The sequence below is a fragment of the Monodon monoceros genome, unplaced genomic scaffold (genome assembly GCF_005190385.1).
Source record: "Monodon monoceros isolate NGI ecotype Baffin Bay Population unplaced genomic scaffold, NGI_Narwhal_1 Super_Scaffold_18, whole genome shotgun sequence".
NCBI classification, from domain to species: domain Eukaryota; kingdom Metazoa; phylum Chordata; class Mammalia; order Artiodactyla; family Monodontidae; genus Monodon; species Monodon monoceros.
Genome location: NW_021703774.1, coordinates 22,527,852 through 22,554,599, shown reverse-complemented (window position 1 = coordinate 22,554,599; position 26,748 = coordinate 22,527,852). Strand labels below are relative to the sequence as shown.

At 50.1% G+C, this 26,748-nt stretch overlaps 2 protein-coding genes and 1 pseudogene across 4 annotated transcripts in view; 1 reads left to right on the top strand and 2 right to left on the bottom strand.

Moving 5' to 3' along the window:
* EPHX1 (epoxide hydrolase 1) overlaps nt 1–23,885 on the bottom strand; it is a 35,413-nt gene extending 11,528 nt beyond the window's left edge. The window contains exons 1-3 of one of the 3 annotated variants that reach the window (XM_029227394.1): nt 23,720–23,885; nt 8,378–8,565; nt 5,530–5,710 (exon numbers count right to left, since the gene is read on the bottom strand). In XM_029227394.1, coding sequence (XP_029083227.1) covers nt 5,530–5,710; nt 8,378–8,560 — 364 coding nt within the window. In that variant the 5' untranslated portion in view covers nt 8,561–8,565; nt 23,720–23,885. Of the gene's footprint in view, nt 1–5,529; nt 5,711–8,377; nt 8,566–11,522; nt 11,682–15,399; nt 15,662–23,719 lie in introns of those variants that run through there. The other 2 variants (XM_029227396.1, XM_029227395.1) reach the window with 2 other exon arrangements.
* LOC114898235 lies at nt 15,669–16,754 on the top strand (annotated as a pseudogene).
* A 705-nt stretch (nt 23,886–24,590) lies between the features above and the next one.
* Nucleotides 24,591–26,748, bottom strand: part of SRP9 (signal recognition particle 9) — a 35,148-nt gene continuing 32,990 nt past the window's right edge. The window contains exon 7 of the mRNA XM_029230052.1: nt 24,591–24,907. The gene's annotated coding sequence lies outside the window, so the exon portion shown is untranslated. The remainder of the gene's footprint in view (nt 24,908–26,748) is intronic.

The window sequence follows — 26,748 nt, the reverse complement described above, 5'->3', positions numbered from 1 at the left end:
TCTATTTTGGAACCTCATTTTTTTCACTTAACAATATATCCTGGGTGTCCTTCTATGCTGCTAAATTTACTCCTAAAGTTTATTTTAGTAGGTAATTTTATCTCCTTTGGAACACAGAGCATGATGTGAGATTATTTTTGATTCGAATTCTATCAATCACATTATCATTTGAGTTTAAAGTTAGAAAAAACACACATATACATCCATTCTTGTGTATGCATGGGCTATCCCTGGAAGCATATGTTTTTGTTTAATAAATTTATTTATTTATTTATTCATTATTTATTTATTTATTTTTGGCTGCATTGGGTCTTCATTGCTGCACACAGGCTTTCTCTAGTCACGGTGAGCGGGGGCTACTCTTCATTGCGGTGGCTTCTCTTGTTGTGGAGCATGGGCTCTAGGCGTGTGGGATTCAGTAGTTGTGGCATGTGGGCTCAGTAGTTGTGGCTCGCGGGCTCTAGAGCACAGGCTCGGTAGTTGTGGTGCACGGGCTTAGTTGCTTCGCGGCACGTGGGATCTTCCCTGACCAGGGCTCGAACCTGTGTCCCCTGCAGTGGCAGGCGGATGCTTAACCACTGCGTCACCAGGGAAACCCCTGGAAGCATATGTTTAACGGAAGCAGACACTGTCCCTGGGGAGGGACAAGAGGGAGACTTCCTTTTAGCTCTGTCTCCTGTACTTTTTGAATTTTAAACACGTAAATTTTTAAAATTAAAAAAAATGTTAAAATATGCCCTATGGGCCCCCCTTCCCTTTGGGGAGGAAACACTCTCTCGGTTGCCTTACGTGGTACCGGTAGGTTCTCTGTGCCCAAGCTGCTGGGTCAGAATCGAGAAGCCAAACTGGGCTCAGAGGGTAGCACTGGGCCTGGCCAGGGGGTGAGGGGAGGCGGTGGTCACAGCCTAGGGCCCGAGCTGAAACTGCGGCCACAGGTGAAGGAAGAACAGACAGGCTGGGAGGCTGGAGAGCTGGGTTCTGGCCCTGAACCTCCATTTCCCTGCGACTCGGGCGATTCCCCCCTCCCGTCTGGAGGTGATGGGCTACATTCCCCGGAGGCCTCTGAAGCCCCTGAATGTCTCAGACTCTCTGAGAACAGAGACTGATCTGTGGCAGGAGGCCCAGGACATGGGCTGGAGCTAGAAGCTCATCACAGAACAAGGAAGTGGCAGGAACAGGGAGGCCGAATAAGGAGGCTAGTGGAGATGAGGACAGAACATCGGGGAGGGGTCAGAGGTTGAGCCTTGAGCAGCCTGGAGCACAGGGGTCAGTGCAGAGACAGAAAGGACCCCAAAAAGGTCCAAAAGTGAGGGAGGAGGATAGCAGCAGGGAGAGTGACGAGGGAGCCTTCTTGGGCCAAGAAGGCTTTTCCTTGGGCTGGGGAGCCAGGAAAAGAGACACGTTGAAGGCATGCTGGGCCCAGGGCTGGGAGGTGGCCAGCTCACCACTGTGGCGGGGGGGTGGGGGGGGTGGGGGCAGATGGCACGTGAAGCCGGGTCCAGCAGGAGGACCCACACTGCAGGGCCCAGGGCCAAGGCCAAGCTGCAGGCCTAGGGAAGTGACTGAACTGCACAAGAGTTCAGTCACAGTGGGCTGCTTCCGTGATAAACTCCACGCAAGAAACTACCCCCTTTGGAGCACTTGTACCCTGAGAAGGTTTTGTGCTATAAACACTTGATATCCTGTGATGTCGTGAGGAGCCCTGAGACGGTCCAGTGGGGTAAGGCTTTCTCAAGCTTGCAAGCCTCCAGGAAGGAAACAGCCCTTTAATGCCTCTTGCCTCTGGGTTTTGGAACATGCTGTTCCCTCCCCTGGACAACCTTCCCCACACACACCTGGCAAACTCCCATCCATCCTTTAAGTTTCAGCCTAGATGCCTCCTCTTCCACGAAGCCTTCCCTTACACTCCCAGGTGGCATGTGGGGCTCACAAAGTTCCCAGAGCCTCTTCCCTCATAGCACCCCTTACCACATGCTATAATCACCCCCGAGAGCCTGTGAGCTGGGAAGGCAGGGACCTTGTCTTCTCTGACTGTGTGTCACAAGCAGAATGCTTGGGTACAGGAGGCGCCCTGTCAACATCTGCCGGATGGACATTGAAGAGCTGGGGTAACAGAAGGAGCCGAGTCAAACCCAAGGGAGCCAGGCATCTGGCACCAGGGATCCAAAAGGCAACCTTCGGGGCTTCCCTGGTGGCGCAGTGGTTGAGAGTCCGCCTGCCGATGCAGGGGACACGGGTTCGTGCCCCAGTGCGGGAAGATCCCACATGCCGCGGAGTGGCTGGGCCCGTGAGCCATGGCCGCTGAGCCTGCGCATCCGGAGCCTGTGCTCCACAACGGGAGAGGCCACAACAGTGAGAGGCCACAACAGTGAGAGGCCCGCATACCGCAAAAAACCCCACAAAAAACAAAAGGCAACCTTCGTAAATTACATACAAGGACCTGTAGGTACTTTGGCTTAGATAAAATGGTTTAGATCCTCTTGTTGGGCTCATGACAGAAGGTATCAAAGTCCTCTAAAGTGCACAGCAACAACTGGTTTATATTTAGAATTATTCTCCTACTTATTGAAGTTACAGATTTAAAAATTATTCTTCAACTTTCTGAAGTTACAAATTTCAAATTTAAAGCTCTTCATTAAGCATTTGAGTTCAACTTACAGATATTATTCTATATATTTCTTAATCTAGCAAATGTTGACAGTTATTCCCCAGGAACCTTTGATTAATGGGGCTGCATGTCTATACTTGCTTTATGACACTCCCTTAAACACTGTATAATTTCAATTTCCTTTATAAGAACTTTACTTGATTTGACTAACCAGTATATCTTCCACAAACTTTAAGTAACTCTCAGAATTTTAATAAATTAAATTTATAAATATGGTAAGGCTTAAATCTTCCAATATTGCATATAAACACAGGAAGATTTTCATATAAAATCACAGGTCTAAATCCATGACTCAATTACCCACTTTAAATTAGTACTGAAAAGTCATATCTGTTACTTGCAAAGGCCAAATTCTCTTAAACATTACAAATATCTAAAATTTCAAACACGTGCAATTTCTTCAATATGAAAAATTATTGGTAGAGCAACCCACAGAATGGGAGAAAATATTTTCAAATCACATTATCTCATAGGGGATTAATATCCAGACTATATAGAGAACTCCTAAAACTCAACAACAACAACAAAAAACAAAGAACCCGATTCAAAAATGAACAAAGGACTTGAGTAGACATTTCTCCAAAGAAGAAAAACAAATGGCCAACAAGCACATGAAAATGTGCTCAACGTCATTAATCATTAGAGAAATGTAAATCAAACCCACAATGAGATACTACCACTTCACACCCGTTAGGCTGGCTATTACAAAAACAAAAACAGAAAATAACAAGTATTGGCAAGAATATGGAGAAACTGGGAATCTTGTACACTTCAAAAAATATTTACTCATTTTATTATTTTTCATCCCCAAATACATATAAATGAAAACCTACTCTTCAAATGCAGGGAGGTCCTTGCCTATAATGTAGTATTTATTACATTTACATTACAAAACATTCTCATATGAAAATCAGTATGCAGCTCTTTCACACGCAATTTTATACATACTCACACACAATATATGTAAGCAGTTAGGACTTTTCTACTTACATATTCCTCTGGTGGAAAATTAGGAAACTGGGCAATTCCCACACTTTTCAGCCTTGGGAAGGTAAATACAACCTCTCTGAACATTTTTTAAGAAGATGAATTTAAAATGGTGCAACTGCTAGGAAAAACAGTATTAAAGTTCCCCCCCAAAATCAGCATAGAATTACTATTTGACTCAGCAATTTCACTTCTGGGTATATACCGAAAGAACAGAAAGCAGAAACATAAACAGATATTTGTACACTCATAATCACAGCAATATTTTTCACAATAGCTAAAAGGCAGAAGCAACCCAGGTGTCCACTGACGGATGAATGGATAAGCAAAATGTGCCATATCTATACCACGGGGTATTATTCAGCCTTAGAAAGGAAATTCTGACACATGTTACAACATGGATGAACCTTGAGGACATTATGCTAAGTGCAATAAGCAAGTCAAAAGGACAAATACTGTATGATTTCATTCATATGAGATACTTAGATTCAGAATCATATTTAAATTCATAGAGACAGAAAGCAGAATGGTGGTTTCCAGAGGCTAGGGAGAGGGAGGGAATGAGGAATTATTGCTTAATGAGTACAGAGTTTCAGTTTATTTATTTATTTATTATTTATTTATTTACTTTTGGCTGCGTTGGGCCTTCATTGCTGTGCTCGGGCTTTCTCTAGTTGCGGTGAACGAGAGCTACTCTTCGTTGCGGTGCACAGGCTTCTCACTGCAGAGGCTTCTCTTGTTGCGAAGCACAGGCTCTAGGCACGTGGGCTTCAGTAGTTGTGGCATGCAGGCTCAGTAGTTGTGGCACCCGGGCTTAGCTGCTCCGCGGCACGTGGGATCTTCCCGGACCAGGGCTCGAACCCGAGTCCCCTGCACTGGCAGGCGGATTCTTAACCACTGTGCCACCAGGGAAGTCCCCAGAGTTTCAGTTTTGCAAAATAAAAAAAGTTCTGAAGATAGATGGCTGTGCTGGCTGGATAACAATATAAAAGTACTTACTCCACTGTGGCGTTACACATAACAATGTACACTTAATGGTTTAAATGGTCAACTTTATGTTATGTGTATTTTACTATAATTAAAAACAGATAAATTTGTAAAAATTAACGGCATGAGTTTGATTTTCTTAAGCATTTCTATATTTGATTCTAAATCTTTCTGGGGCTAAAAAAATGTTTTTCCACTTAGGAAACTATTATCTCATCCCAAATGATCTTAGGTTACTTTCCCAAGAACATTTTGAGAGATACCTTCCCTTCCAGATGAAGTTGGGTGACAACCTGTGATACTGTTGGGACAGGAGATCTAGAGCTACAGAGACAGGACAGTTTTTATTCGGACCTTGACTGACAGGCTGCGCACCCTTGAACAGTCACAGCATCATGGACTCCAAAGCTTCAAGGAGGGGCTGACTGACCGAGGCCACGCCCAGATCTAAATCTTATCTCCATCCTCTCAGAGATTGTTCTATCACTGAAGTGGACTGTGCATTTCTTTGGTTTTTAATTTATTTATATGTTTTCCTGTTTAGCTCTAAAGACCATTGGATTTGTTGGGGTTCTGCATTATTTTTGCATCCTCATGGCGTTATACCTTCCAAATACATCTCAGTGACCAATAATTGAATTCTGGGTCTCCGGGCTTTATCTAAGTCATGTCCAGTATCTAAGGAAGGTGGTTCTTTTTTTTTCTGCCGCGCTGGGAGGCATGCGGGATCTTAGTTCCCTGACTACGGATGGAACCCATGCCCCTGCGGTGGAAGCGCAGAGTCTTAACCACTGGACCACCAGGGAAGTCCCTAAGTCACGTCCAGTACCTAAGAAGGCCGTTCCTGTGATATACATCCCCCTCCAGCTGGTGTTCTGGAAACATACCTTCAATCTTAGTCTTGAAGTGAGGATATCTGTTAAGACTCTCCACCTGCTTCCTCCAGTCAAATTCATTCCGCCAGTAGGAGATGACTTTCTTCAGATAGTTGGAGTTGAAACCGTAGTGGAAGCGGCTGTCCTCCAAAGGTGGGGTTAAACGGACCTTGTCAATCCTCTGGTGTAAATCCTGGAGCAAAATGCAGGACCCCAAGTAGAGAAGGTGAATGAGGCAGAGCACAAGAGAAAGTTTGTTTCCAGAAGACAGTTCCAAACCCTGCAGCCACAAGACCCAAATATTATATATTTTATAACATTATTATATTACATCAAATGTATAATATATATTTTATATTATTATATTTTATTTATATATTTATACTTTATATATATTTATATTTATTTTATATTATATACAATATATTTTATATTATTATATCCTAGATATTATATGTAATATATTATATATTTATATATATTAATATAGTTAATATATATGATAATATATGATATATAATATGTATTATATATTATAATTATATTAATGTATATTACATATAATATGTATAGCAGAGGCAAAGCAAAGTTTCACCAGACAAGGTGAGGAGACTCCTGGTCTGCACACTTGTGCTCTGGGTTGTTAGGTTTATCCCAGAAGAAACCTCCTGGCTTCCCACAGTGGTGGCTGTTCCCAAACGTATGTTCTTCACTTTCGACTTCAGGATGACTTCTCATCTTTCAGTTTTTAAATGTATGAACAATACAGATCTTTAATTTATCGAGGCTTATATACAGCAAGGGTTGGCAAACTTTTCTGTAAAGGGTCAGATCATAAATATCTTAGGCTTTTTGAGCTGCAGCTACTCCACTCTGCCCTTGTAGTGTGGAGACAGCCGTGGATGGTACACGGACAAATGGGCATGGCTGTGCTCCAAAAAAACTTTATTTATGGACACTGAAATTCGATGTCACGTAATTTCCACATGTCACAAAGTATTATTCTTCTTTTGATTTTTTTCCAACCATTTAAAGATGTAAAAACTATTCTTAGCATGGGAGCTGTACAAAAGCAGGTGGCAGACTACATATAAAACAGATAATCAACAAGGACCTACTGTATAGCACAGGGAACTCTACTCAATATTCTGCAATAACCTATATGGGAAAAAAATCTGAAAAAAAATGGATATATGTCTATGTATAACTGAATCACTTTGCTGTACACCTGAAACTAACACAATCTTGTAAATCAACTATACTCCGATATAAAATAAAAATTAAATTAAAAAAAAAACAGGTGGGGCTTCCCTGGTGGCACAGTGGTTGAGAATCTGCCTGCTAATGCAGGGGACATGGGTTCGAGCCCTGGTCTGGGAGGATCCCACATGCCGCGGAGCAACTGGGCCCATGAGCCACAGCTACTGAGCCTGCGCATCTGAAGCCTGTGCTCTGCAACAAGAGAGGCCGCGATAGTGAGAGGCCCGCGCACCGCGATGAAGAGTGGTCCCCGCTTGCCACAGCTAGAGAAAGCCCTCGCACAGAAACGAAGACCCAACACAGCCATAAATAAATAAATAAATTAATTAATTAAAAAAAAAAACAGGTGGCAGGATGGATTTGCTGACTCTGATACGCAGCACTGAACGATACAGTATATCCTAACTCAGTTAGGATAAAAATGACAGACCCGGAGAGAAGGTACAAGTCTCACGGTCAGGCGTGCATCAAGCTGAAAGAGCAGCTCCAGCTGGGGAAGTTCAAGTTGGTCCACAGAGCCTCTCAAGTGTTACCCTTCCCAGAGTGTCCTCCCAAGCACTGCAGTAACCTCCACACAGATTTTAGGAATGTCAGACGCTGAGCCTAGGAACCCACTAAAGGAGGTATCGACAGGGCTCAGCCTCTGTCCTCAATAGCGACACCTCGTCAAGTGCTACCAAGGGAGCCTCAGTCTGGCTTCTCTTGGGTACAGCTGTCTCCGCTCTTTAATCCCATCCTCCTGAGCGCTCCCATGACTTTTTATCGGCACCTCTTACCGCATTTATCTCTATTAATCATTAACGTTTCTCTGTCCACATTTCTCAACTGCTGGACTAGGAGCTCTTTGAGGGAAGGCTCTCCCTCTTCTTCTAAGCACCCAGCACAGGGCCTGCACACAGTAGGTGCTCCCACACCCACAAAATGAAAAAAGGATGAGTAGGGACATAGCAGGTCCCACCCACCCTCCTGGCCCTGCTCAAGCCTCGCTCTCAGATCAGCCCCCCCCACGATCATGTCCATCCATCCTGATTCCAGGCCCGTGCAGAGGACAGGCCTAGGCTTTGGAGTTAGACAGATCTGAGTTTAAACCCTCTGCTTATTATCTCGGTCGCCTTGGGTCAGTTGCTTTGCCTCTCTGAGCTTCACTTTCTGCATGGCCGCAGGGACTGCATGTGACTACAAGGCCCGGTGCCAGGTTCTCTGTGCAGCAGCATTTATGTCACCACGGCCTTGCTTCTCACTCACGATCTCCACCCAGGCCCTGAGCCAACAAGCTCACTCCCAGGGTTTCAGGTGGGGCACCAAGGAGGCAAAACCAGATGCTTTCTGTGACCCTTGGGTCCGGCTGGCACCCACTTGCCGGCCTGGGTACTGCTGGGGCCTTGGGAAGGGGAAGGCGGAAACAGGGGAGGGAAGGAGCAGAAGGGATGGGTGGGCAGAGCAGGAGAGCCCAGTGGGAGAAGAGTAGGCGAAAAAACACCCCCCCCCAGAGGAGCACTTCCCAAGCCCCTCCCCATCCCAGCCCCAGCCTGAGGCGCAGCCCCAGAAGGGACCTCCCCGCCCTCCCCACTGCTCCCTCCTCTGGAAAGAGATGCCTTACATTGATCTCCTCGTCTGATGTTTCCACCTTGAATGGACGGATGCTCTCGTCCTCCCCAGCTGTGGGCCTCACCCCGGGCCCCCACCATCCATCTTCAAGTGGCAAAGTTTCCTCCTTGTCCTTGGAGACGAACCAGTAGATGACAAAGCCCAGCACTGAGGCGAGGAGTATTTCCAGCCACATGACTCCTGCAAGGGGGATAGAATCCACCTTGACCTCTGGCCGGAAATGCCAGATCCCCGACTTCTTTCCCACCCAACCCTCGACTTTAGGTACTTTTGACCTGAAAAAAATAATATTATAAGCATAGTATGGAAAAATTGGAAAACAACAGAAAAAGACACAAAAATCACCCATAATCCTACTGAGCTATGAAATTCATGAGTCAAATTTGGAAAAGGTGAAGCTGTGTTGGCTTCCGCACAGCCCTGGGTGGTGGGCCTGCATTTCTGAGGCCTCATGGTTCTCTGAGGGGCCTCTGGCTCCAGACGCTTCGGAGAAGCTTCTCTCCACCCTCGTGACACCCTCCCCAACGGGAGGCACAGGGACTTCTCTGAGTGGTGGGCTCAGGAGAGGAGATAGAGCCATGCTTGCCCCTTGCTGTCACTCTCTGAGGGGGGGTCTGTCCTCAGGGTACCCATAGGGGTAAGAGGGGAGGTGTGAAGAGCTGGGAAGTTAAGTTCATTCGGGGTGGGGGAGTGTTCAGTGGCCCAAACATGGCTACATATCTCAGTTGGTTGTCAACAGCTTTATTGAGATATAATTCATATACCATGTAATTCACTTGTTTAAGGTGTACAACCCGGTGGTCTTTAGTATATTCACAGATATGTGCAACCATGACCACAATTTTAGAACATTTTCACCACCACAAAGAGGAACCCTGTACCCTTTAGCTATCACCCTGCTTTGTCCCTCACACCACCCAAGGCCCCAAGCAACCACTAATCTACCTTCTGCCTCTATAGACTTGCCTATTACATTTCATATCAACTCAGCTCTTTTAACCCTCATTAGTCTGATTCCCCTGCTTTTTTCTCAGAAGGGGAAGAAAGAACTTAGTTCCTGCAAACCAATACCAGGCTGACACTGGCCCAGCATTATTATCTAGCTCCTCATCTTGCACGTTCCCAGGGGAAGTAAACCCCCGAAGGTTCACATTCAGAGAAATGTGCGTGAATATGGGCACCGTCCTCGGGCCTGAGCCAGCAGAGGGTATGCTGGATGCAGGGCAGTTAGGACCCAACCGGAGGAGAAAGCATGGATCTCAGGTGAGGCCTCAGCAGATCCACTTCCCAGGCCCATCCGGACTCTCCCTTGGAAAACTGGGGCAGGAGGAGGATGCTGCTAGCAAACCCACCCTAGGGTGCCCTCTATCTGCCACAGGACTCTGCTGGGGGCTTGCTGAGGCTCTGAGGTTTGCTCCTGCCAAGAAAAGAAAACATGCACAGGCTTCTCCCGCCTCCCACAGAGAGACGCTCTGTCCCTCCCAGGAAATCCTACCCTTTGAGAACAGGGAGAAAAGCCAGCTGCTAGTCTCTGTGGTATTCGAAGGCAGGACTAGGCTTAGGGATTGTGGGGCACTGGGGAGCATGTGGGAAAAGGCAGAAGGCAGAGAGCACAGCTGCCCCCAGCAGCAGGAGCAGATGGACACAGTTCACCCAGTGGGAGGGTCACGACACAATAGTGTGGAGCTGGGAAGGCAAGGACTGTGTCTATCCTGGTCCCTGCCCTGACCCCAGTGTCCAGCATAATGCCTGCCCAGAAAGGCACTTTGCCAATATCTGTGAAATCAGCATACACGGTAGAAGCAAATAAGATAAATTTTGTAGGATGTTGTCAAGCACAGAGAGGCCAAGAGCACAGTTGTCACTTGCTGCTGGGATATAAATGCCCAACTTTCCCTTTTCTGCATAGAATTATCTCAGTGCTTTCACTTGTCCACATGAGCTCTGAGTTCTCACCCTTTGATCAGCTCCTTGGGAAGCAGCCAGGGAAGCAGAGCTGTGGAGCTAGGGGCCTGCAGGAGAGGTGGGGCGGCTGCAGGCGCCACCCTCACTCCCCACTGCCTTTTTTTAATTTTTAATTTATTTGTTTTTTAGGGTTTTTTTTGGCTGCATTGGATCTTCGTTGCTGCGCGTGGGCTTTATCTAGTTGCAGTGAGCGGGGGCTACACTTTGTTGCGGCGTGTGGGCTTCTCATGGAGGTGGCTTCTCTTGATGTGGAGCACGGGCTCTAGGCGAGCGGGCTTCAGTAGTTGTGGCATGTGGGCTCAGTAGTTGTGGCTCGCGGGCTCTAGAGCACAGGCTCAGTAGTTGTGGCACATGGGCTTAGTTGCTCCGCGGCATGTGGGATCTTCCCGGACCAGGGATCGAACCCGTGTTCCCTGCATTGGCAGGCAGATTCTTAACCACTGCGCCACCAGGGAAGCCCCCCCACTGCCTTTTAACAATTGCTGGGTCCTACCAACTTAGCAGATCTGATGTGTGTGCATAGTAGTTATGTCCCCGGACTTCGACAGCAAACAGAACCACGAGAGAGAATGTTGAAATGATCAGTGTTCAAGCACTGCATCTAAATTCAGGAAACCAGGACAAGGGGCACCATGATGGGCCACAGCCCAGAGCAACATAACAGATTCAAGGAGAAAGTTTAAAGCCCTTTCTCTTGCATCCTAATTAAGATAATAAGAATATTAGTCCTTGGTTCAAGGAGGGGGCTTTAGAGCCACTGATCTCAGATTACAAAGCGAGCTTTACTGCAGTGTGTTAATCTGCCACCTATTAACCGCCCTTTATTTAATAGCGGGCACTAAACGCACACGAAGTAAGGCGCTCTAGGTTAGCCAGGTGTAACAGGTATTGACTGTCTGCAGGTGGGTTTTCCAGGGATGTGATAAACCATGGCCCATACAAATCCACCCACTAAGGAGTCAAAATTCATTGAACTTGACTTTCCTTTTCACTTAAGGTAAGAGTCAGAGCAGGCAAGGAACTTGCCCCAAATCGCATCGCACTTGTGAGGATTAGAATTTGTAGTCAAAGCATTCATTCCCTGTCTGTCATTGGGCATGTTGCTCCTGCCAACCCCGCCCCCATCGCATCTTGTCTCCCTTCAGCATGTTTTCAGCCTCAAGCCTTCATACCTGCTCTTTGGGACCCTCAGAGCACAGGAGCCACGACTGCACGCGGGCCGCGGCCGTCTACCAGAGTGGGTCTCTCAGGCCTGCACATTTTTTTCCCGAAAAATTAAATAATAAACAAGACCTTCCCCTTGCTGGTGCACAGGGGCTGCGGGTCCATGAGGAAGGAGGTCAGCGAGCTCCGAGAAGAGGCGGGGCCTCAGAGTCCGACCAATCAGAGTTCAGGGGACCCCTGCGTCCTTAGGTTTAACCCCGCCCCCACGCTCCCTGGTAGGGAGGGAGAGCCGAGACGCCCACCCCCGGGGCGTGAAGAGTCTGGGCGTGCAGGGCGCCGGCGGGACGGCTACCCGGGTGCCGCGGCTGCCCTCAGGCCTCCGGCCCTCCTTGGCCAGGACTGCTGGTTTACTTAGAGTATGAGGAAAGTGGAAGTTTGAGGCTCAGGAGGGAAGGCGCCGCTCTGCCTGCCCAGCTCCCTGAACAGTGCAGGCCAGGGCGTGGAGCCAGCTGGTGACTCTCCTCCCCAGGGCGGGCTCCTTGGGGTTGGACTCCCCATCTCCCCCAGTGTGGAGAAGCACCGTTCACCGGGAAACCCAAGGCCAGCTGGACTCTGGCTGCCGCAGCCTGGGTTGCGGAGGCGGTAGCACTAGGCAGATGACACAGCCCTTACCTGCCTCCCCTCCCCCAAGGCCTCTCTAGGCCAGTTGGCACCTGAGATGAAGAGTAGGGCTGCATCAGCCCAACCTCCCTGGGTCAGCCAGTTGCTAGGTTGGAACTACTGAACCTCCAAGCTAAAGAGGAACTCAGCAACGTGAGTTCACCCCCCTCACTTCATAGCTGGGGAAACTGAGGCCAGGGGTGGCCGTGACTCACCCCAGGTCATGTGGCCAGGGAGCAACACATCTGGAACAAAGGGAGAAAAGGACCACTGCCCTCGCTGCCCTCTACTGTAACTGCTCTAGGGCAGGGCTTCTCAACCTCAGCACAACTGACATTTTGGACCAGATAGTTCTTTGTTATGAGGCCTGTCCTGTGCACTGTAGGGTGTTTAACAGCATCCCTGGCCTCTACCCAGTAATACCAGCTCCACCTCCTCCCCACCCCCACCCCCACCCCACCACGCCCCGTGTGACAACCAAACATATCTCCAGATATGGCCGAATGTTCCCTGGGAGGGAAACTGCCCTCAGTGCAGAACCCATGCTGCAGATCAGCGGTTCCAACTTCAGGATGTGTTAGAATCACCTGAGAAGCTGTTAAACGATTCAAGGGATCTGGGGTATGGCCGGAGAATCTGCATTTCTAACTAGTTCCCAGGTAATGCTGCTGCTGGTGGTCCGGGGACCACACTCTGAGAACCTTTGCTCTAGACTGAATTATAAACTCTAAGAAGGCTGGCTATCTGTCTTGCTCCCCAAGGTATCCCAGTGAGCACAGAGCCCAGTTCTGGCAGATGCAGGAATCTCACCAACAGCTGTTGAATAAACACTTGGGCCTGACCGAGGTGGGAGGGACTGTGGCCCTTCTATAGGATCAAGAAGCAAAGAGAAAATGCCATCTCCAAAGTGAGCAGACAATCCCAGAGCCTCTCTCTGCACACAGACTGGTAAGTTGGTCCCGTGCAGAAAGCTGGATTCCCCAAGCTGCCCTCCTGGTTGTAACCCTCAGGGGGAAGGGTGGACCCATGACTCCACATCCATGGTGTCCAAGATCCCAGTTAGAAATTTGAAGAAAATGCTACAGTTCCAGGGGGGCCTGCTGCCCCCACAGCCAGGCCTGTGAAAGTCTCAGCAGCCTAACTATCACGTTTTACCAACCCTCTTTTCCCAGGAAGGAGAAATTCCATAATCTGTCCTCACAGCCTGCAAGCTACAGGCTAAACTCCTAGCCAGCCCCAGGAGGCACCCCGACTCTGGAGCCTGGAGCCATACAAGGCAGTTTCTCTGTCCCCCACAAACAGACCTCCAAATCCTGGGACAACCCTCCATTTCCCCCATCAGAACCCTGCTCTTCCTCCCTCAGGAGCCCGCAAAATCTCTTGTCCGTGAGCCGCCCTTGACCCCATCGCAGTGTGTATTTATGTTTGCCCCTGAACTCTTACCCCCAGTGGGCTCAAGGCCTGAGGGTAACAGGCATCTTAGGGAGGGCTTCCTCGGACACTGCTGTGAGCACTTTGTATCATTTGACCCATTAATCCTCACAACAGTCCCACTTTACAGATGAGAAAACCAAGGTTGTGTAACTCGTCTGAGATCACAGCCAGTAAAGGGGGTGGGGTTGGAGGGGAAATGTGGCAGGATTCTAATAATGACAGCCAGACCCACAACCCCCCCTTCCCCAGACCACCTCTATTCCTTATGCTTTGTTACTTGGGGAGGATTTTTCTGTACGATGAAACTGTGTGCTCTTCCCCTTTCTTTTCATGCCTCCTGGGACTCAGACATGATGGCTGGACTCTGGTAGCCATTTTGGACCATGAAGTGATCTTGAGGATGGAAATCAGAGATGATGGAAGGATCTTGCATTCACCATGGAGCCACCAGCCCAGGCCTGGACTGCTTACTCCCAAACTTCCTTTGTATGACAGGAAAATAAACTTCTATATTGTTTAATCCATTGTTATTTTGAGTTTTCGATTATATAAAGCCTAACATAATCCCAACTAACTGAGAAAGGGCGGAAAGAAAATATATCAAGCTCCCCCAGGGCACACACTCTTAAGAACAAATGCCCAGTCTTCAAAATTTTCAGTGCTCTATTACTGTTCCGTCTCTGGAACATTTATATGATAAATAAACATTTTCCTGCTGCCCCAATCACATAAAGGTATGTTCTCAAAAGACAGCAAAGAGGAAACAAACTTTCACTGAATATGCTTTTGCATGTTGAAAAAAAAAATTCTTTTTACCAAATGCATGTACTATCTACCCCAAAACAAAATAATTATACATTTAAAAAATATGGACAACCACAAGAGTGAGTCTTCCCTGTGATCCAGCTCCAACAGTGAGTCAGACACCTCGCAGCACCAGAGCTGGGCAAATGCACTCAGCAGCTGAGCTGTGACTTCCCAGGGGCCAAGAAGCCCTGGAGACAAAGGGGAATCCGGAAACTCAGAAACCCATGGGCATCTGAGGGCCGGGGGCCTGGCGAACATGTGAAACAGGGTAAGGAAAGCTGGCTGGGCTGTGGGAGAAACACTGGCTGCCGAAGAACTGGTGTCCAAACGGGGCTGTCCTTTCTGTGCACATGGCTCCCACTGCCACCTCTGGACAGATGACAGACATGAGCATCTCTAACCCAGACCTCCTCTGAGCTCCAGACCCAGGCACCCACCGGCCAAGTCCATAGTTCCTCAATGTCTCAACACCTCCTCCAGTGCATCTGAAATTGCACTTGTCTCCCTAAACTTGGTCTTCCTCTGGGTTCCCTCTCACTGTAGCTGGCAGTAGCCACCTTCCATCTGCCAAGCCAAAAACCCGGGCGATGTCCTTGAAAGCCCCCTCCTCTGTTTCATCCACATCCAATCTCTCGGCAAGTTCCGGCAGCTCTACCTCCCAACTTATATCCCCAATCCTTCTCCACCACCACCACCCCGCCCAGGTGCCCAGGTGCCCGTCTCTCCCTGGACTACAGCCGGTCCACTCACCCCTGCTCTGCCCCCCCCCCCCCACCAATACACTCTGTAGCCAGAGCGATCTTTTGGCAATGCAAATCTGACCCTGTCGCACCCCCTGCTAAAACTCTTAAATAGCTTCCTGCTACTTTGGGGACAAAGCAACGCTGGTTAAGGTGACCTTCAAGACCTGTGTGGTCTGACCTGCCCACACCCCTCCCAGGCTTCAGCCCTGACCTCCATGTCCTTTCAGGCGTGTGTGCTCACCTGCTCCCTCCGGCTGCAGGGCTTCGCGGAAATGCTGGTTCCCTCTGTCTGCAACGCTCTTCCCGTCCCTTCTCAGCTCCTTAACTTGCGTTCATCCTTCCGATTTCAGATCGTGTCCCTCCTCCAAGCCTATTTCAGCACCGCGCACCTCTCCTTCCTACCCCTCGTCACTGTCACGTTTGTCCATGACGTTATGTGACTGGTAGGGGTCTCCCCCACTGGAAGGAAGCTCTTTGAGGGTAGAGACTAGGGCTGCTTTGGCTCCCCTGTGTCCCCAGTGCCTGGCACTTATTGGATGCTCGGTAAATATTTGTTGAATGGCCTTTTCCCCTGGCTGGCAGCTCGCAGGCTGCACGATGCCTGGAGTTACTGTAAAAGACGTGAACCAGCGGGAGTGCGTCAGAGCCCTGGCAGCCTTCCTCAGAAAGTCCAGGAAGTTGAAAGCCCCTGAACGGGTGGACACTGTCAAGCCGGCCAAGCATAAAGAGCTCACTCCCTACGATAAGAACGGGTTCTACACACGAGCTGCTTCCACAGCAAGGCACCTGTATCTCTGGGGCAGCCCCGGGGCTGGGGCAGGGGCTCCATGACCAAGATCTATGGTGGGTGTCAGGGAAACGGTGTCATGCCCAGCCACTTCAGCAGAGGCTCCAAGAGCATGGTCTGTCGGGTTCTCCAAGCCCTGGAGGGGCTGAAAAAGGTGGGAAAGGACCAAGATGGGGGCTACAAACTGACACCTCAGGGACAGAGAGATCTGGACAGAATCGCTGAACAGGTAGCAGCTGCCAACAAGAAGCATTCGAACAAAATAAAGTGCTGTTGACGACTTGTGATAAAAAAAAAATTGTTGAATGAATGAATTTAAAAGTTCTTTGAATGACAGCGTTGAAAATGATCAGACCTTTTGAGCAAAAAGATGGCTGAATTCTCCTTGAGGAATTATAGACAACCTACTTCTGAGCCTAGTTTGTAGAGATGGGCCGGTATCCCAGGCGCACTGTAAATGTCAGGGTTTGGGATCTAGAAAGATGAGGCTCAGCCTCAGGATCCTGCTGACCACGATGGGAGGAGGGGTGGGCCAGCCAGCCTGCCCTCGGAGAGTCTCCTCCCTCGGACCCAGGCAGGTGGTGAGAACCTCACAATCTGAAAATGCTCCCCAAGTCATAGAAAGCTACTAGCTAACTCCAACTCTTACCATGTACCTGGCCTTGGGCTGGATGCCCAAATGTCCTTCAAGAGAAGAGGCCGAGGGCTTCCCTGGTGGCGCAGTGGTTGAGAGTCCGCCTGCCGATGCAGGGGACGCGGGTTCGTGCCCCGGTCCGGGAAGATCCCACATGCCGCGGGGCAGCTGGGCCCGTGAGCCATGGCCGCTAAGCCTGCGCGTCCGGAGCCTGTGCTCCGCAACGGGAGAGGCCACAACAGTGAGAGGCCCGCATACAGCAAAAAAAAAAAAAAAGAGAGAGAAGAGGCCGAGAGGGTGGACACAGACCTGAGCCCCAGGAGAAGGCCCAGCTGTGGCCTGCATGGGGGATTCCTCCCTCCAGCCTGTTGTCTGATGTCTTCCTGACAGGGATTCAGACTCAGGAGCATAATAACCTTGTGTTCCTTCTGGGGAAGTAGTCAGCCAGTGGTCCACAAGCGCGGGGCAGAGGGGTACACTGTGTGCCCCCAGACTCCAGGCCAGAGAAAGGCGGGGCTGGGGGTCTGTGTGCTTCCTCGGCCTCGGCCCCTCGCTGCCCTACCCAGCCTTGCTGCTCCTCCCTGGGGAGAGGCATATCCAGCAGAAAGGGGAAAACAGATGGCTTCCCTTCCACTCCAGGTGGGCACGTCAAGGAAGGCCACCCAGACCAGGAACGTCCCTCCAAGCAACGTGCACCGAAGGCTGGCCAAAGCCTGGGGCTCCCAGGGGCTCCCCAACAGCGATGCCCGAAACTCCCAGGCAAGCTCACTGTAGCGGAGACTGCTCTGGCCCAGGATAGATGGGGGAATACCCGGGGTGAAGGGCCTCTCCCCAACTCTGCACAGCCCAGCACGTGACCAGCCTCTCCACCCACAGGCTTTTCCCGGAACCCCAGCGGCCAGCAGTGCTGGGGTGGGCCAGGCCCATGGGCAAGGTCAGCTGGGCTGGACAGATTAGAATGCTCCGCACTTGGGACAAGGGCCATGTTTATCTCCCTGAAAGATCTGGAACCAAGCCCCGGGAGAGCAGCCTGGCAGGAAAAGAAACACGTCGTTTGTAGGCAAAAACAAGGGGAAGTAAAAAAGTAAAAACAGTGTGGGGGGCAGCCTTATTATGGGGAACCCTGTTCTGGGGCCTGAGTGAAGGCACATCACTGTATGCTCTGGAGGGTCACCCCCGCCCCCTGCCCCCATCCCCATGCCCCCAACGAGATATATATATACGCACACACACACATACACACACCTGTATAGACAGACAGAAAGAATACAATTACTGACTGCTGATCTGATCTGATGAAAATCTTTATGGACTCAGGAGCCAGCTCGGCTGGTGGTCAGGCACTCAGGGCCTGCTTTGAATCCTGGCCCTATCCCTTACCAGCCATAGCCTAGGTAAACTTAGGCCAGTGTCTTCATTTCTCCAAGCCTCAGTCTCCACACCTGCAAAATGGGTGGAATAAAGTACATCCCTACTGAATGAACTCAGGGAAAGTGGCCACACAGGGAACAGCTGTCACAGGCATTTGCTTTTTGTTTTTAAATCCTGAGGACACTAAAGGTCGGGGAGAGAGGCCTACCCTGAAGCTGAGGGAACCTTCCCTGAGGAAGTGTTATCTGAACAACAAGAAGGGAAGTTAGAAGCGATCCTTGAAAGAGAGAAAGGCAGAGGGTTCCAGGGCGGATAGGATGCCTGAAGGCCAGTGTGGCTGGAAGGCAGAAAGTGAGGGAAGCATGGCCTAGGATAAGGAGGGGGCTCTCGGCTCTGGGGCCTGAGTGAAGGCAGCCTCAGCACCTGCCAGGAGGGTCTGGATGGGTGAAGGGGGGGGAATCATATGGGTGGGCTGCCTGGCCCAGAGCACCTTCAGAGAGGGGATGCTGACCTCCACAGATTTTAAATGTCCCTGAGCTGGGGGAGCAGGGGCCACCACAAACTCATTTACACAAGCTGCCATGCAGACTTTTAGTTAAACAACACAAGTGGGGAGCAGACTCTCTCCACCCTGCAGGGTTCACACACTCATGCTCTGGGAGTTTCATTTGAATCCTTTCCATCTCGCATTCCGTCAAGTTGTCCACTGGTTTAAATTACCAGAGAAAAAACCCAAGTGGAACACAGTTCACTGCCTATGAGGAAAAAACATTACCTTCCTGGAATTTCAATACGTGACATTCTCTATTTGAGGAGAGAAAGACTCCTATTTCAGGAGATAATAGGCGTGGGCCTATTATATAGGTGTATAATACACCGATTTGATTTCCTTTCCACCACTAACCACACTCTCTCTCCTCCCTCCCCTCCCCAAGTCTGCTTTTCCTCAGCGACGTGCTCCCGGTCTGGAAGCTTCCTCAATAGTGTGTAACAGGATAGCACTGAGAGCTGGGCCACAGCACAGTCACTTGAGCTGGCTTTATTGTCTGAAACGCACTGAAAGGGTCCCTGTGCTTCACGTACTGCAGCCCTAAGGACTAGAGTCTGAGCTCAGAGGAATATTCTGGGTTGCTGGTGTCTTGGTGGGGTCAGTTTGCTTGTGGAAATGTCTAGGTTGCAAAAAGAAATAAAAAGTCAAAAAAGGCTAAAAATACTTCTGAAGTTCAACCAAAGGTCCAGGGGGCAACTCTGAAATTAAGGTGTTCCATCTTGACAGTATCACCGTGACCCTGAGACCCACCTGTGGGAAGGGGGCACAGACCCGGCCGAGGGCAGGGGGCCGCCTTCCCCCACCTGGTGGCCAGCCTGCCGGCTCCTGCCTCCTCACAGCGACAACTTGGTTCACAGGCAGAAAACCCGGAAAGCAGGAAAATACATCCATTTTCTCCCAAAGAGTTGGTAAGAGCGTCAGATTTCCCTGAGCCCTTGGCACTCAGGGGTTAATCATGGAGCTTGGTGCTGGAATCAGTGTTTCTCTTACTGTCCAAAAGGTCCAAGTCTCTCCAGTTCTAACGAGAAGGGTAGTACAACGGGAAAGTTGCACCCAGTATCGCAAAGGCCACTCATGCCACCTGGAAAGCCAAGTCGCAGGCTGAGCCGCCGGGGGACACCCTGAGGTGGTGGTCCTCGGGGAAGGCCCGTGCCCAGCCACTGAGAAGCACCACACGGGTCTCTGGCTCAGAGGCACCTGGACTCCCGCTGCTGGTCACTGGCTTCCTGCAGCCCTCAGAGCTCACAGCGCAGGCCACAGCCTGGCTACAGCCAGCCCGATAGGCCCACGGCGGGGACGCTCAGAACCCTTCCAGAACATGAGGACGCGTCTGGGCAGCACCACCTCCTCTGAGGAAGCCCAAAGAAGCCCTGGACTGGGACATGGTGATGGGAAGACTCCATAAGCACAGCATCTCCCGTGCTACGATAACCCTAAGAAGTAAGGCATAGTTGTTTTCTGTTTTAAAGAGATTTAAAAATGAAGCTCCAAGAGGCTAAACAGTTTGCCCAAGTTAACCCAGCTTGCAAGTGCCAAGAAGATATTTTAATTCAGTCTGTTTATCAATCTTCCCAAACACTAAAGGTAGTAAAAACTCCTGCTCTTGACTCGGGACAAGACCCATGGTTCCCACTTGTGGGTTAGCTGTAGATTCCTCCAGAAAGTCCTTGAAATCCCCAAATAGAAGAGCTTTTTTTTTTCCTACCGCAAGCACTTTCTGTTGAGCCTAACAGGTGTGGCTTAGCAGTAGTTGGACTGTGCACTCAAATGGCTCCTCATGAGAACGGTACCCGCTGCCTGACAGCAAAGCCAAGACAGACCATGGGGTCCAGTGGACAGGAAGACTCCACTCCAGGTCCTTGAGCCTGTCTAAAGGAATGTTCACAGGCTAGACTTCAGACAGTGAAAACAGCTGCTCTCTGGTGACAAAGGATGAACGATGACCTCCCTCAGGAAGTAAACATAGAGTCATTCCTCAGTATCCGTGGGGGATTGGTCCCAGCACCCTCCGGATACCAAAATCGGTGGATGCTCGGGTCCCTTATATAAACGGCAGAGTACAGCCTGCCCTCCGTGTGGCTGGGTTCCACATCCACGGCCTCAAAGCCTAGGCATACGGAGGGCCAACTGTAACCTTGATGGCAGAAGAGGCAGTTTCAGTTTGAACCTGGTTTGCACGATGGCGTGTTCACTTAGGCAACCAAGGGCAGGATCGTAGCGTTCTCTCCTTGACAAGAGAGCGTCCAGCACTCCCTCCTCAGGGAAGGGGGTGGGGGTGGGGGCTGGATCCTTGGCAAAGCTTTGGTTCCCTCTTGGGGGAAATGTTGGGGTGCCATCTCCCTGCTGCAACCTCCCCACCTGACCGTACGGCCCCTGGAGCCTCTGCTCCTAAACCACTAGGCTCAGGCCAAGAACCACCCACCAGCAGCCCACAGGTGACCCATGGGGCCAGCTGGCCTGGGTAGTGACGCTTCTGCCTCCACCCTGGGCCCTCGACCTCTGCCTGGGGTCTTGCCTCCTACACCCTGGCCAGGCCCTTCACTCTTATTTGACGCTGCCCGCAGCGAACCCGGCGTAGGCTGCAGGACCACCTAGGCCCCATCAAAACTGACAGCTTCCCAGTAACCTCTTTCCTTTTCTGAAGATCCCTTTGGATTCTTAACCACAGAATCATCACATATTAGATCTGTAAGAAGCCTTGCAGATTATATAGCCCAACCTCATTTCATGGATGAGGTCCCCAGAGCAGAACTTACTGGCAGAGCTGGGACACCAGCCAGATATTCTTCCTATGCCAATTCTCTTTCCACATCACTGTGGATCACCTCTCAAAGGAATGAATCACTATGATGGGATGTAGGGTCCTATCAGAGGTGGGTTTTGAGCATGGGATCCTAAAGACCCTTCAAGTCACCACAGGCCTGTTCTGTCTGTGTCCACTCCAGCCTGAGTGGGTATGTTCTGGGCTCCTTCATCGGCAGTAGTGAGCAGCTCACACTGAGCCCTGCCTTATTTTGTAAGCCCAGCTGGGTTCCATGTCTTTGAGTATCTCAGCTCAAGGATGGAGAACTGGAATCTGGGCAGCCCCTGCCTTCCCATGTCTGGGCTAGGCCAGGATGCTGGAAGGAAAGTCAAGGTGCAAGTCAGCAATCACTAAGCCTGGGCATGTTAGGTTACGTCGATGGGAGGGTCACCGTGTATTGATAACATGGGGGCCCCCTGTGCCCTCCAGCTGGTGCTGGATTTAGACCTCAGACATGAACGAGGACACTACAGGAGGGGGCTGGGGGAGGCACTCCACTTCCTCCAGTGATCCGATGCCCTTTCTCTAAAGGTCCCTCTGCCCAAACAGGCCCCATTCAGTCTCTTACCATGGACATCCCACTCCCGTAAGTCTGTACCAGCCCATGCACTTAAGGGATAGCCGGGAGGCAGGTGGGATTACACAGGGAGCATGTGGTTGGAGCAGGTGGTGTTGAAGTTCACCCTGGCGGCCTTGCTGAGCAGTTATTTCCCATGGAAGACTTTCCTTTCCTGGAACTGGAGGTGGGGGGGAGCCTCTTGTTCTCAGGCTGAGCCAGTTAAGTTTATCCAGTAGCCCACTCACACCAAAGGACCCTGGTGGCAGCTTGGCCCACACTCAGCAAACACAGATATAAAGTTCATCCATGCCAGCCACATGCCTGCCATGGGGCCTTTGCACTTGCTTGACCTGTGCACCATCACTCCAGATAGCAGTCTGCCACCCCCTTACTCCTCAGTATTATTCAAATATCCCCTCTCAGGGGGGCCTTCTTTTACCCACCCCCCCACTTCTCTTTTCAGTGCTGTATTTTGCTCCCACATCGCTTTCTAACATAGTTTATATTTTACAAATCTATTGTGCGTATCGTCCATCTTTCCCCCAGCAGAACGGTAGACTCCGTGAAGGCATGCTCCCTGCTGAGCCCCGGTGCAGGGGCAGAGCCTACACACAGTGGTCAGTCCGCTCACACTGCCCACGCCTAGGTGTGGACATGTGGGAAGGAAAAACTGCTTTTTGCTAAATCAGACCTGCTGGGGCTAGTGAAAAGGCTACAACGTCCCCTGAAGGAAGCAACCACCATACCAGAAGACAATGCTACTTCCCGGAGCGGTGCCTCTTCTTGCCAAAGTTTATTTTTAATGCTGAATTCAGAGGAGTCTGCGGAGCGGCACTGAGACAGGCATAAATCCCAATGCTCTCAGCAATTTCCCGCAACAGCTCGTAAATCCGATGTACTGGGTGCTGAGGTGCCGAATGCAGAGGTCCCCCCCTACTCCACGGCGGAGCCGGCACGGAGCTACAGCGTGGGGAGGTGGGGCAGGGCAGAGAGAAGGCTGTCTGCGCATCCGGGCGCCAGGGGCCCACCCAGGCTTTGTGGAGCCTGAAGTTTATATAGTGGAGGAGAGTGAAGAGGGTGGGGGACGAAGCTTCAAAATAAGTCAAAACTAGGATCACAACATTGTTAGAGTCTGACCGCGCCTCCACCCCGAAGGCGTCAGAAGGGCCGGGCAAGTGAGGGGCCGGAGGCTTAAATTCCCCAGCTTCCTGCGGGGAGGGAGGCTAAAGGAATCTCGGGTCTCTGCTGCGCTTACACTGATCACATCCCTGGGCTCCTGCTACATGGTGAACTCTTAACCCCGGGCCCAGGTTTCCTCTCCCGTGCGCTGAGCTGAGCAGGTTGGCCTTCTCTCTCGAGAGAAGAACAAGGGGAGGGAGAGAAAAACTGGAGCGGCGCACGGAGATGGCGAGAGAGCACGTCTCAGCTAAGAGACCTGAGATCGGTTTTAGGACTCCGGTGACAAACAAGTGCAGTTGCACTGCGTGACCCAGACGCACCCTGGAAGCGGTACTCTCCAGAAGAGCCAAGCCACGGGGCCCCGCTGCTCTCCCCCGCTGGCCAGAGCCCGCTCGCAGGGCTCACGCGGGCCTCTCCCGGAGCCCGGAGCTCTTGCGGGCCAGAGGGGGCGGGGGCCGAGCGGCGCGCTCGGAGCCTAGGTCTCGACGGAGCTGCGGGCTGCGGGGAAGCGGGCGGGAGCGGAGGCCTGTCTGGAAGTCTCCCTGGAGCCCTGGCCGGACGGCGCCGGCCGACAGCGTCCCCAAGCCCGCGGGATCGCGATCCGCCCCTGCAACCCCGGGAGCGCGGTCACGGCCGCCCGGGCCCCGGAAACTGCGCACGACGCCCCCGGGCGCTTACGGTCGTCTGCTCCTGGCTCCCGGGCTCGGCGGCAGCAGGTACGCGGTCCCTCTGGCTCTGGCTCCCCTGGTTCCCCGGCTCCCTATCCGCGCGTCCCCTGCCAACCCCACGCTGACCCCGCCCCGGCTCGGCCTCCCAGAGGGACGGGCCAGGGCCGGGCCCAGGGCGGCGGGGAGACCCGGGTTCAGTCGCGCTCCGCCCCTCTTACCTAAGCGACCCGGGCGAATCTCTGCACCTGCCTAAGCTCCGCCTCTGCTTTGGAAGAGGGCTCTCAAAGTGCTGCCCGCGGACCCGAGGACAGAAACGAAGCCAAAGTGTTTAGTAACTCAGGCAGTAACTTTGTCCACTGAATCAAAAAACAAACCCCAAGGTTGCACGTTGTATGACTTGTTTCATATTTCTAGCCGTTCATTGCTATTGTATTTTACACGTGTATTGGTCCAGGACAGATTGGGAAATTTAAAAACAAACAAATTTGTCTTTCAACACACAGAGTCTGAGAAGCATTAGTCTGGGTGAAAGTACGACCCATTCAAAGAGGTCTTCATCGCACTCGTAGAGAACGGACGTGAGGGCACGGATGGGGCGAAGGGTAAGCTGGGACGAAATGAGAGAGTAACATGAGCATATATACACTATCAAATGTAAAATAGATAGCTAGTGGGAAGGAGCCGCATAGCACAGGGAGATCAGCTCGGTGCTCTGTGACCACCTAGAGGGTGGGATAGGGAGGGTGGGCGGGAGGTTCAAGAGGGAGGGGATATGGGGATACATGTATACATATAGCTGATTCACTTTGTTATACAGCAGAAACTAACACAACATTGTAAAGCCATTATACTCCAATAAAGATGTAAAAACAAAACCCAAAACAAACAAAACCCAAAGAGGTCTTCGTGGTGAGGATGAGGTCTACAACGGGTAGTTCAACCCCTGGACAGTAGCACTTAATCAATCCGCTTCCGTTCAGAAGAAGCTGGGCACTCAGGCCAGTGGATGCTTGGTTCTTGACTTCTGCAACAAGCGTTAATCCCCAGACCTTCATCCTTAGAAAACCTACCCTGTCACCTCTGTCATCGCTCCTCGTCACCGCCTCACAACTCCTCCGACACCGTTTTTATGTGCTCACAGATGCAGTTTCAACACCCGGCATCCTCAAGATCACAGCCAGCAGACCAGAACCAGGGCCTGTTACAGGGATATTAAACTTCTGACTGTCACCCTGTATACAACGTCAGGATAAAGTTCACCCCCTTGGCCTCCAACCTTACTGCTCACCCTGGCCCAGGAACTCTCCATTTCAGTGAAGAGAGGCTGTTCCTGGCTAACAAACACACTCAATTCAATCACATCTCCAACCTTTGCTCGTGCAGCATGCCTGGAAAGGATGCTCTCCTGCATCCAAACATGAAATCCTACTGTTCTTTAATTCCACACCCTCCTACAAAAGCCTTCTCTCATCCCTGCAGTCTCTGGCATCTCTGTGCTCCTTGAAAACGTGCAGCCTGTGAGATTCCCTCCATCCCTCCCCCACATCTTTCAGACAGAAGCTGCTCTGCCTCTGGCCATTTTACCAAGGGATTCAAATTTGTTACTCTTCAAACTGCAGTGATGATGAAAACATTCTAAAATTAGATATTGGTGATGGTGTATCACCATAACTCTGTTAATATACTAAAAACTACTGAATTGTACACTTTAGTTTTTTATATAAATTTAAACATTTATTTTTGGCTGCGTTGGGTCTTCGTTGCTGCGCGCGGGCTTTCTCTAGTTGCGGAAGGCGGGGGCTACTCTTCCTTGCGGGGCGCGGGCTTCTCATTGCGGTGGCTTCTCTTGTTGTGGAGCACTGGCTCTAGGTGGGCAGACTTCAGTAGTTGTGGCTCGCGGGCTCATGGGCTTAGTTGCTCCGTGGCATGTGGGATCTTCCCAGGCTCGAACCCGTGTCCCCTTCATTGGCAGGCAGATTCTTAAGCACAGCACCACTGGGGAAGCCCTGAACTGTTCACTTTAAAAGGATGAATTTTATGGTATGTGAATTATTGAATTTTATGGTATGTGAATTATATCTCAAGAAAACTGTTATTTTTATATAGAAAAACTGCACTGAGGTTGTAACCTCACTCCTCACTCCTGTATCCTAATATCCTCCTCCTTGGTTAGATATTCATCCAGTATTAGAATATGAAATCCAGGACAGTGCAAGATATTTCAAAGTACAGTCTATATATACACAGTTAGTAAATAAATAAGGCACTGAGTCCAACTCAGCAGGGCAAAATTTAGACAATCAGATTTCAGCTTTTGGTCAAAAGCTGTTGAAAGGTTTATGGAGTGAAAGAATGAGTATAAAGTGATCTCTAGAATAAATTATGTATTTTTAAAAGTCAGAACAAAGGTTGTTCTTCTGTACAAACTTCTGGAGAGTTTCCAGGTACATCAGGGAGAATGAAGAATAATGTGTTGGGGGGAACAATCTTGGCTAAAAATTGTAGATCAATTCCTGATTCCTGAAAGGAAACAACATCTTTTATGCCAAAAATGCATAATATAAATCTAATCATGAGGAAACATCAGGAAAAAAACCCCACCAGATTAAGTAACATTCTACAAAATAACTGGCCTGTACTTTTCAAAGATGTCAATGTCAGAAAAGTCAACGTCATGAAAGGAAAGGAAAGGCAGATAAAAACGTTCATGATGAAAGGAGACTAAAGAGTCATAAAAACAAATCGCAACGCTCTATCCTAGACTGGATCCTGGACCAGACACCATTTCTATGAAGAATATTATTGGGACTACTGGGGACATTTGAAGAAAGTCTATAAATTAAATAACAGTATTATATTAATGTTAAATATCTTGATTTTGAGAATGAATTCTTTCTAAGTGAATATCCTTGATCTCAGAAAATACACACTGAATTATTTAAGGAGTCATGGCTGAAATGTCCTTCCATTTCATACACTATATATACTCTACATATATATATATATATATATATATATATATATATATATATATATATA